This window comes from Clinocottus analis, unplaced genomic scaffold, assembly GCF_023055335.1.
Source record: "Clinocottus analis isolate CAN_PGR_092001 unplaced genomic scaffold, fCliAna1.0.p SCAF_12, whole genome shotgun sequence".
Classification (NCBI taxonomy): domain Eukaryota; kingdom Metazoa; phylum Chordata; class Actinopteri; order Perciformes; family Cottidae; genus Clinocottus; species Clinocottus analis.
In genome coordinates, this window is record NW_027175843.1 from 11,514,838 (window position 1) to 11,526,848 (window position 12,011).

At 37.8% G+C, this 12,011-nt stretch overlaps 1 protein-coding gene across 1 annotated transcript in view; it reads right to left on the bottom strand.

The window, feature by feature from the left end:
* Positions 1-37: 37 nt before the first annotated feature.
* b3galt1b (UDP-Gal:betaGlcNAc beta 1,3-galactosyltransferase, polypeptide 1b) overlaps positions 38-12,011 on the bottom strand; it is a 36,782-nt gene continuing 24,808 nt past the window's right edge. Inside the window, exon 3 of the mRNA XM_068572697.1 lies at positions 38-2,603. Within this exon, the coding sequence (XP_068428798.1) occupies positions 1,392-2,378 (987 nt within the window). The 5' untranslated portion in view covers positions 2,379-2,603 and the 3' untranslated portion in view covers positions 38-1,391. The remainder of the gene's footprint in view (positions 2,604-12,011) is intronic.

The window sequence follows — 12,011 nt, forward strand, 5'->3', positions numbered from 1 at the left end:
ACTCTATACATTTATAACAGATCATTCAAAACAGGCAACACGTGAAAGCAGTAGTATAACTTTAATTATTCAAGTATTTGTTTTTTAATATAAAAAACAGACAATATATAACAACAACCCCTTGCGGGATGGATGCTTTCACAGTAAATGTCACATTAGCTTATAATTCTACAAAACCCTTGAAGAAATCAAATGAAGATTTGGCCATGAATGCCACATTTTCTGAGAAGCACAAAGTCTTTCCATGATGTCAGTAGCAGCGCTGCAGTAATCACTTATATGCCAGATACATACAATAATACATCCAGTCTGTAATGGCCTTAGCTACAGTTAAACTCAGGCTTGCGCAACATGATACTGTAGTTCTCTTGATATATGGAGCAGGCGATGTGCTGAAATAGCTGCTGACATACAGCAATCATTAACCAAGAGCTGCAGCTGGAGTAATGAGCCGGTAGCTGAGACACACAATTACCTCAAGTAGTACAAAAATGTCAAAGAGGAGGAAAAACAGAATGCATCAAAACAAAAATATCTGGAGTTTTCGGAGAAAAGAGGCAATAAAGTTATATATGTATGTAAACAAAAACATAAGGCAAAACTCATCAAAAAAGAGCACCCTATGTGGTTTAATTTTGACCAATGCAAGAGGATAATTATAAATTGAATAACATTAAATTAGCTTTCAACTTGGTCTGTTGGGAGACTGACAACATACTGTAGCACATATATTTATAAAAATGGGGAAGCTTGAGCATTGATGCACTTCTACCTCAACGGACGACCAGGTTTGTTGTTGGATATGACTATAATTTGCACTCTAGTTGTTCAGAAACTCATTCACTCGTAAATAATACGTTTAAAATGTATATCATTATAGATGTTATATAGTAATTTGAAACCTAATTGATTCCTGCACAGGAATTGTCTTTTGGCTTGCTCTCCTACAGGAAGATCAGGGTGCTAAGTCAGCAGCCATGCAGATAGCCATTTTCTTGCTCAAGAACACTTCAGCGAAGGTCGTCTGCTTCAAACACAGCCTCTACCCATCAGGCCACACTACTTAATGCTTCACACTGATTGGTGTAATGCTTATAAGGAATATTCTGCTTAAATGTGTACCTGGAATACAAAATTATCGTCAGTAACAAACATCACGTTCTGAATATGTGTGAGAGTATGCGCTTTACAAGCCGCATGCATTCATTAACAATCATGAGGCATGATAAGCAGAAATAGACAAAGATGGATGTTAATGAAAACATTTTGTCATCAAATAGAGACTAGCTGCAGCCTTTAGTGTTTTTACATTACTCAGTGTGATGAGATTTGAAACGGAGAAAAAGGCAAAGGAAACAAAAAAGAGGTTGTCCTGTGTACCTTGAGTCCCTCTAACATCTCAGGTGCTTCTTGCTGGACATGTCGTTCCAAATACGATGCATCTCCTCCGGGGAGATCTGGTGCACGGTGATGACGCGCCTGTACCGGCAAAGACTGTAGGCCATTTTCCAGTGATTAAAACCACTGTTCTGGTACGGGTGTATACCCAGCTTACGCAAACACAGTCCCACATACACATCCTCCAGGTGCAACAGTCTTGTGTGTAATGAAGCCTGGAAGATAAGCTCAGCGACGTCTGCTGAGAACACATAGCCAGTGCCTGAGCAGAAAGGCGGGTATTTACTGTCGGGATACAAGTCCCGGGACATATACCACTTACTGCGCATATCCCTTATGGGACCACCGTTTATTACATAGCCAGTAAAATACCTCCTCCTTGGCTTGGTGGTGGGCTTCAGGAGCTTGTAGATTAGATTGTCCATGTTGACAAAGATGTCGCTGTCGGTCTTCATGACATACTGTGCTTTGGGGCAGAAGGTAGACACCCAGCGCATGCCCATCATGGTCTTGAGGGTAAGGTTGTGGTAGGAATCAATAAAGTTCTCCACCACAATGTCATGAAAGATCTGGCTCTCCTGCTCCACCATCTGGTTCAGGACGGGATCTGTGTTCCTGCCCAGCAGAAAGATGGTGAGGATGTGGATGTCGCCAAAGGTGCTCTCATCCCCCCAGGTCTCCCGGATGGACTGCCGCGCATCAAACTCCTTGTGTGTGGTGCTAATGAGGATGACCAGGAAGGGAGCGGCACTTTCACACTTTTTTGGCTCATTGATGACAAATTCAAAGGCATGTGGGTTAAGGGAGCGGGTGTGGATGTTGGTGAAGGTGATGTTTTTTGGGGGTTTCGCAGTCTTACGTATAGGCACAGACATGTGGCCGACGTAGGTGGACGTTGGGCGAGAAATACTCAAGTACCACAGAGCGCTCGCCCAGCAGACCACAGTCAACAGGTATAAACATGACACTTTTGAAGGCATTATGCTGCATTTAGGTGTGTTTCGATCAGCTGGATCTTATAAAGCTTTCTTTCCTTTAGCAATGTTTCACCCAGCGAGGCAGCATGAAGCTGCTCCAGCGTGCAGTTTGACATCAATTGTCAGTAATGGATTACTTCAGAGAGAAGTGATGCTGTTTTAATGCAAAGCACTTTAAAATCGTATGGACATCCAATTTCTCTTGATGACATGCTTCTCCATTTACACCTAAAAGAGAGAGAGAGATACATATATTATAAGTGTATATATGCATAGCAACAAGTTAACCAAATGCTGAGAATCATCATTTATTTATGTAACACATAAATAGCAATCATCACCAATCATTAGGAAAAGCTGTATATCTAAGGGAGAAAGTCATAAGATATACTATATGTTAGCAAGCACGCATGTATATCATGTATCCTGGCTTTTTGAAGATCTTCGTGACTTTTCAATTCATTCAGGGAAGCAAAATACACTTCACATGAGACAAGATGTAATGAAACCCTTAATGTACATCTTCAAAGCTGAAAAAGTAGAAAACAACTGAACTGTAATAACATGGTTTGAATTCCATTTTTTTATGCCTATATTGTGAAGCAAGGTACTTTGTCAGACAGAGCCATTGCATTCACATCAAAGGATGAAGTACATGCTTTGGAAACGATGTGTCTTCTTTGTAGAAAAGGGAATCTTACATGAAATAGTGGACTGTGAAAAACAACTTCTTATCTTGCACTATGATGCCATCTATACTGTTTTTTGGTGTCAGTATGAGAATTGAGTCTTACAAATGTTATTACTCTCAGTTTATGTTCCCCTTTCCCCAGAGTCTTTGCACAAAACTCTTATGTTCAGAGTATTTGCTCACAATATCAGACTTCTCCTCCCCTTGTGAAATTACAGTTGGATCTCATAGGATTTAAAGAAACAAATGATTGTTCCCCTTATTAACAGTTTACTCAGACACCAGAAATACACAGACTGCAATATGTTCTAACAGCAAAGGAGGGTAAGGCAGAGAGTGAGAGAGAGAGAGAGAGAGAGAGAGAGAGAGAGAGAGAGAGAGAGAGAGAGAGAGAGAGAGAGAGAGAGAGAAGACAGAATAACAGGGCCATCACTGTTTGCTCTGAGGTTAATAACAAGATGAAAACAGAAACCGACACAAAAACAAAGCACATATACTGTGTGTGTTTAGATTTACACATGTTTAATTACACAATGATCGCGGCAAGCTGATAGCAAGCAGTCTCTATGTCCCACATTGTCCCTTTAAAATCTCAGTTTTCAGACTGAAGCAAAAATTTTCACGAGACAGAACTCCCAACAGAACCTCCCAGAACAAACATTTCTAAGATGATCTGGATTTCTTATGCACACACACACACACACACACACACACACACACACACACACACACACACACACACACACACACACACACACACTGTGAATACACTATTCAGTTAGTCCCAGACTCCAACTGATGCTGTGTCTGGGATGAAGCAAACCTGAAGTGAGAGAAATTACACAATGTCTTGTCTCTTCAATGACTCGTGTCCTGACGATCCACGGCTCGGAGAAACGGCCTTTTTACTGTCTATCAATCGAACCAAAAGACACTAATCTGTGCGACTGTGCATCATTCAGTTCATCACTTTATATTCAGACATTTGTGTCGTCTTATCCCCGTGGGTGAGACAGAGATATAAATGGGTCTATTTTGGTTGGTGAGATATTAACAAGATATAAGTGGGAGAAGAAATGGGTATCAGAGAGACCTGGAAGGAGGACAGACAGAGAGATGTAAATCCTGATTATGAGAGATGTATTATGCCGGCTGAATTTTTCTCGACAATCTGCTCTCAGTAAGAGACCTGACGTGATTATGCTTTTTGTTCTTCTGACCAGTTTGACCTCCAAAAGATAAAATGACAAAATGATAAGCTTTGTGGATTTTCTTACAGCATCATGATAATAATATGATCAAAGGCTCTTTTTTTCTAAACAGAAAGAGAAACTTCAGAGGAGTCACAGCTACGAAGACACAGACAGTCAGCTGATGCACATAATGAGCCTTATTGCATCAGTGCTTTCAAAAAATGCAACGATAATTCACTTTTGAAACCATTTAAATATTAAGCATTAGCATTTTAAATATCTCGTCCGTCAGACTTCTTCATCATATCCCAAAATGTGTTCTTTAGGCCCCACATTGTTTATCAGCCAATTAAGGGCATTTAATTGAAAATTAAAAATAAAGATGTATTGTATAGCATCACATTGGATTGTGTCACAATTGCAAGTGGCATTAAACAATGACCAACTGTGATTAACACCTACATACACGCTAAACTATCTGTTTATCAACAAATACATCATTTGATATTCACAACCACAGACTGGTCACCTGTCGACCAATCACTGTGGACACAGGAGCTTCTTTTGCTTTCTTTTTGAAAAGCAAAGCTCTGGCTGATCAGTAGTTTATTACGTAGCCCTGTGCTCAGTCTCTGTCGACGTTGCTGCTCTGGCTTGTGGTGAGATGACTAGAGCACGGAGCGCAGCCTGCAGGAAGGTTGCCAGACCTTTGCAGAGCTATTATCCTAATCAGTCCCCATAACACCGGATGTCACACTGAGTCAGTCATAAAATCTCCCACTCTGTTGGTCCAGATTGGGCAGGTGACTGGCAGAAAGGATGGAATGACTTAAAAAAGAGACCCAACCATTGAGCGCTGGACCTTCAGGACTTGAAAAGTACTGCAGAAAACCGACAGGGAGGGGACTGAAATGAGGAAATAATTAGCCTATACTTTCCAATGGAGACCCAGGTTATCATGATGTATTATATAGCAAGATTTAAAACTTGTATTGGGAGCATAGCTCAAAAGACAGTCATTCATCAACACATGGCATTTCTTTCTCCAAGCCTATGGGGTTGACTGTTTGGCGGACTGGTTTCTAAAAAGGGCCTATTACGCTCTCCACTGCACACAACAAAAATGTTTTGATTCATGGCCCCATGACCATCCAGAGACGGGTCTCTAAAGTGTTTTTCCAATAACAATGTCTCAGAGCAAATAGATTGTCACATTGAATTAACTGGTTCATATAAAGCTGGAGGATTGAGGACAGCCTGAGCCCAAAATATAAATTAATCACCATAGCTTTCATTTTATACTACAGTCTTTGAATAATGCTGGTTATACTTTTAATTACACAGTACACTAATGGCAGACCTAAAGTGATGGCGCATGATTTGTATTTGCATATCTTACTTACAGTTTATCTCCACCATGCTGTTTTAATTCAAACACAGTATGACAGTATGAAGGGAGGATTCCTCCCCTCAGACTTTTATTTCTAATTGTGGATTAAAACCACAGCTGAGATTTGTATTTTTTCACAATAACAAATAACTGAATGATTTCTGAATACTGATGACAGGACTGCCAAATGGCCGAAACGTGTGAAAAATAAATGAAAATTGTGGCACAGCAAGTGGTAAAGTCTTCAATCGCCCTGGCAAGCATTATGATAAAAGCCACATTTGTAATCTCATCAATGAGATTTTATCGACGTTGAAGAAAGGAGAGTGAACATGAGTGAACACATTTTCAAATCCATTAAAAGGTGTTTCTCACCACATTTACTTGATCCTCTCTATAGTTTATGAGCCATTTATCTGGTACTTTTATCATAAAATACAAATGAAAAACTAGCCAAGTCTAAAATACTAATTTTCAACTACCAGACTGAGCCTGAAAAGCTTTTTCATCATCTTGTCTATAAATACTTCATTCAAAAGAGACCACTGTGTGCTGTGGGATCTGTTGTTCTGGAAACAAAGATGGCTTCAGTATATCAACTGAGAAAAAAACATTTTCTAAATAATGAGGCATCGCTTTAAGCGACAGCCCCCGTAGAACATTCATGAATTAGTGAGGCATTTGTATCATTATTTACCTTTTCTGGTCTGTGTCTATCATTCTTTGCTGTATGTCTATCTTCCCATGTTACTATGGTTACCCACAGTGTTAAATAACATGAAAGGTAATTGTTTTTTTCACAATGTCAGTTTTTATTTCCCAGTGCTATTTCATTGAACGCACACTCAAAACATAATTTGTGTGTTAGGTGGTTGTTTCATAAATTTGATTTCTTAAAAGCATGTCTGCATCTTTTCTTATAAGTAAAAATCCAGTATCTATGAATATACAATTATTTTTTTACTTCAAAAGTTGAACTGCTAGACACGTAGGTCAATAGGACACCTTCTACGACATTGAAAAGTCGGTTCTCTGTGTTAACACACCTGGTGTTTCAGGTGAGTTGCATATCAGATCACTTCCTAAATAGCTATGACGTCTTTCTCTGAACTTGCTCCTCCAGCAGATGAATGTGAACACAGTGTCAAACACTGCCCACGCATCAGTCAGTATCGTGAAGGGCAAACATCACAGAGAATAGCATTAATCAAAACACATTTTCAAGAGAAGGTCAGCTTAAAATATTGGACACTTTGGGAGAAGTTTTTTCTCACATGTTCATCCTTGTAACCAAATTGTGCTCCTTGACATAACAAAACTAGAGGAACACGTTCTGTTCGTTTAAAATGTATCTAAACATTGTCTCCATCTCTCTGCAGAGGGAGATGAGATTTGATTTGAACCAGACGAACAAAAGAATTATATTCTGTTTCCCACAGACTCCCATCTTTTCTACTGCACCCTGACTGAAACACGAGGGAACCATTTCCATTTACATATTTTATGCTTAGGGCTTGATTGTGCTCAACTATTATATCAAGCTAAACTCTGGGGGGGAAATCTGTGAAGCTAAGCTGAATGAATTTTTTTTTCATGTGAAAAACACAAAACTGGCAACACCATTACTTTCCTCCTTTGGGAGAGCTGATAGTATATCTTAAAGTAAATCAATATCAGTTCAATGTTGATAGTCTAAATTAATATATCGCTAAAACAGATTTTATTAGGTGGATCATTTGCGCTGTATACATATTTCCAGTAAAATGTAGGATTGGTTTTATAATGGGCGATTACAGCGACAATAATTGTTTTCCATTCATATGTAAGATAAGGAAATGAATTGTAACACAGCAAATCAACATAAGGATTGTTGTTAAATGGTTGTTCAAGTTTAATTATCACATTAATACCATTACGCTTTAAATCAAAAGAGAATAGTGATTCATATTCATATAGCCTATAAAAAGCCGGTGCATTTAATGCATTTGCTGGTTTTCTCGCTGGCTGAGCAACAGTCTCACAGCAGTTTGTGAAACAGTGAATATATTTTATTCTCTCTCTATTTTACTTTTATTTTCTTAGCTCAGCTTAATCAGTTTTTTAATTTTGTGACAACTTCCCAAACTGGACAACATTACATTTTTTTTTTTACATATCATGAGTACTAACTCGCTCTACACTGCAAACAGAAGCAAACGAGAAACAAAATCAACAGGAGAATAGTTTGCAATCTTTCATCCAATTCAGCTAGCAAAACAGATAGTCACCCAATGAAAATACATGATTTTGTCAACCAATATCTAAAATCTAAACACTTTGAATTTAAATTCCCTTTAGTCTGTCAGGGTTATCAATGTAAACCCACATCTTTATATTAAGTCTATACTATTTTGCAAAAGCAGATATTTTTTTCAAACAAAAGGAAAACGTTTTCAATTCAATCTGCAAAATGTTAAGTGAAAAGTAATTTACTTTCTTTTTCCCACCAGGTCTTATCTTCCAATGCAATACCAACTTGTGACTGCTGAAGTAGACTATGACTGAATGTTTGGCTGAGATATTGATCATATTGGCCATGTTGAAAGTAACTTGAAGCAAATTTTCTTATTTATACAAAGCTGTGAAAAATAATTGAAACATTGCATTGGGATAAATCACAATAAGAAAATGATGTAATATAATATAATGTGGACACTGTATTAAACAAAGATCAATTTTAAGTTATATAATACAACTGCAGCTGCAATATGCAGAAGTGTGACATTCTCCTGCTCTGATCTGTCAATAAATTTGCAAAAAAATGGAACATTAAAAACAAACAAATTAAAGGGGCAGTACCTTGTTATAAAGCTGGTAGCAAATACAAACAAATATAAAAGTAACCTCTCGTAGACAAGATTGTCATCTAATATTCCAAGTGTGGATAGTATGTTGTCCGATATTTTGAATAAAAGTTTATCCTAATTCCAATATACTTGATTGTTCATTGACATTATATTGTCCCCAGGCAACATCCACTGTGTCCCTGTGGGACTTTACTGTACTTATTAGCATGCCAGAACATGGAGATTTTAAAAGGGATCCTCAGACACTTAAAAACCCATTTGAAGCCTGGGCACAGCTAAGTTTGTAAATAAATCATTAGCTGCGTCTGGAACAATACGATTAATTTCTATGTTTGACTGGAAGATGACAGGCATGCGGTTGGTGCCAGCAGAGTAATCACAGTGACAGGAGGACGAGAGGATGAAGAGCAGAGTCAAAGATCCTGAGCCAATGGTAACCGTGGGGATTGCTTTCACCTTTCTGCCAGGTATTGCAGAATAATATTAGCGTTGAGGCAGGGTAAGACGCAGTTTTGAAAGCAGACCTGCAGACAAACAGGAAGCTGACGTCCTGCTGGGATAATGCCAGCATTCTTTCTCCCTGAACAGATGCTGCCCAGTGCCCACTATTCTTTGTTCCCTTCAACAAAGGCATGCTGTCTTGCATGATGCACACAGAATAAAAATGCTCCTTGAGGATATGATTTGGGTAAATAAGAAAAAAAAGAAAAAAACATTCCCTTTCCAGATTTAAGCTTTCAACTGCTTCCTTAATTTGTGATGAGCAACTTCTAAAACTTGGTGTAAGCAAAATGTACTTTTTAAAAAAAATAAATCCATGGCTCAGTTTGAAAGTATCCCAGCAATGTGTTATTGTTGCACACAGCTGGTTTGATCGATGTTCTATACCACATAACTGGATAGCTGCGCTGACAAAATGTCAAGAAATGGGAGAGCTCAAATGCAATTTTTCTCTTCATTATCAGCATTACATGGCAAGCATCAGTCTTGCAACAAAAATGCAAAACAAAAAAGTTCTCTGCAGACATTAGAATACAGCAAGCGCATTATGCATATCTGTCCAGACACAGGCTGCCAATTTAACATTGTGATTGCCAATAACTTTAATCTGCATCCACAGAGTAAAGACACAATCATGAGGAATAAATGAATAAAGAGATTATGATCGAGTAAATAATCTGACCGTTAATGTGATTGTACTGATTTGTTTACTTTATGTACGATTAAGAGTACAAAATGATGCACCTGCTATTCTATTATTAGAATTATTATTTAATTCTAATAATTTATTCATAACTATTCTTTTATTTAATCACACTTTTTTTATTTAGTGTGTAGTATTTAGTGTATTTCCTGATAATATACAGGAGTACAAAGGACAGCTGGATTTTTTTCAAAAAAGTGTTTTGTTATTTTTATTAAATAAAGAATTATCCAAAACAAAACTAAGTACTTTCTTTGTTGTAGTTAATACAAAAATCAGCAGTGAAACCCCTGTGGCTCTCTCACACAAGAGAGAATACTGCATTGGGTTAGTGGCTTCACTGTGTCTGGTTTCAGTATCTTCTTGATTTGAGTCTTGTCCATTCTGTTTCTGTATCATGTCCCAAATAATATGATGTGAAGGACTTTAATCACTGAGGCCAACACAATAAATGAAACAGGACGGGCCACACTGCACTACACCTCTAACCATTGTTCCAACAGAGAAAAAAGAAATACTGATGAGAATGCCGTCTCATCTTTTTACCTATAAGTCCAAGACTCAGCATTCTGTTTTTTTGTATGTATTGTGAAGAATAAATTAATAAATATACGTAAAGTATATTAAGTTGACTATTTTTCTTTTTCAGAAATGTATTCTTGAAAAGTTACTCCATGAAATAACCGCTCGTTTATGATTAAGTGCAGCTAGTAGAAATGCTATTATGTGTCAAACAACTGATTCACTAGACTTTTGTCTTTGAAATCTATCCACCAATAATAAAGAAATATGTGCGTCTATCAGCTCTGGCAAGAGTTTGTAGGTCTGACCCGCAGAATGAATTATGACCAAATGACTGACTGGTCTTCTTCCAGAACAGCGAAATATCTCAAAACAAATAAATGCAAGAATATGAAACGATATATTTCATAAAAAGCAGTAGACGGCTTTAAGACTGCTTTTTTTCCTTCTTAAACACAAATGTCTTTGTTACCAAGGAACAGTGTTTCCATAGTGAATGTGAAACTACTGGTATTGTGTCATGGTCGGCTATAGCAGAGGAACAGTATGTTAAAGTATCAGACATTCAGCCACCAAATCGCTTTATTCTCTACTGTATAAGTGCTGCATAGTTAGTTTGATCAATTAATTGACACTTGCAATATTCTATATGAAGAAGAATAGAGAACTGTAGAATCTCCCTTGACCAGAAGTGACACAAGAAGGTAGAGCTTTGTACGTCTAATAATACTTTTTTATGCAACCAAAAAGGTCACAATTGACTTTAATGAACTGCAAACGTACTATGAAAGGGATAAAGAAGAAAACACAGACAACTTCAATCTCAAGGTAGACACACCTTTAGGCATACCATGCATCTATTTAACTCTGAACACTGAACATCAGGCAGTATTGACTTAAAACTAGTGATTGAGACCATAAACTCATATTTACATTACATTTTATCATACAATTAGCTTAATTTTGTAGACCCGGAGGATATGCCTGACAGTAACTTCCGCTTTATCCTTTAAATCTACATATAACACAAACATACAGCAAAGTAGAGAGTACAGATCAAATAAATATATTTTGCAAGTCAAAATATAACCCGGACATGACTGACCCTTTGATCCCTTTGATTAGGATTAAGTATTTACATCATGCACTAAACAATGAAAACAACAATGAAATAGACAAGGAATTTTAGAGTTATCAGCAAGACGTTATTATGCAGATGCTATTTTCTAAAATTCCAACTGCACATTTAAGGAACAGTTCTCAAATCTCAAGCAAGTTTAATTTTGAGTGTGTTCAAAGTTAGAGTCAGAGTGCCCTGGCATTAGCATACAGCCGGGAATCGGAGCTCAGGCACCCAGACATCATCATAAGGCCTGCTGTATCCTCCTTCAACAGCAAAATTATTCACTCATACTTTTCTACTGCGGAAACAAAAAAGTATTGTTTACATCCTGGTCAAATGCACTGAAAGTGGTTGGAGAAACTAACCGCTAACCACCCACCGTTTACTGTGTCAGCAGCAACAAGATGGACGAGCAGTATGAACTATTGATAAAGGGGCAGAGTATATTTTTGTGTATTAGAGATGTAGGCCATCAGTTGTTCTGAGCCGGGTCGAAATACAGAAGCCTGATAAGAGGATACCTGCTATGGAGCCTCTCCAGCCAACTGTGTCACATCACAGAGCAACCAGGTAGTCATTAGAGGGACAGATGGTACTGCGGCTGATTGGTCTCTCTGATGACCTATTTGAGCATGTCTTTTCTCATCATGACTCTCCTTAGAAGTAG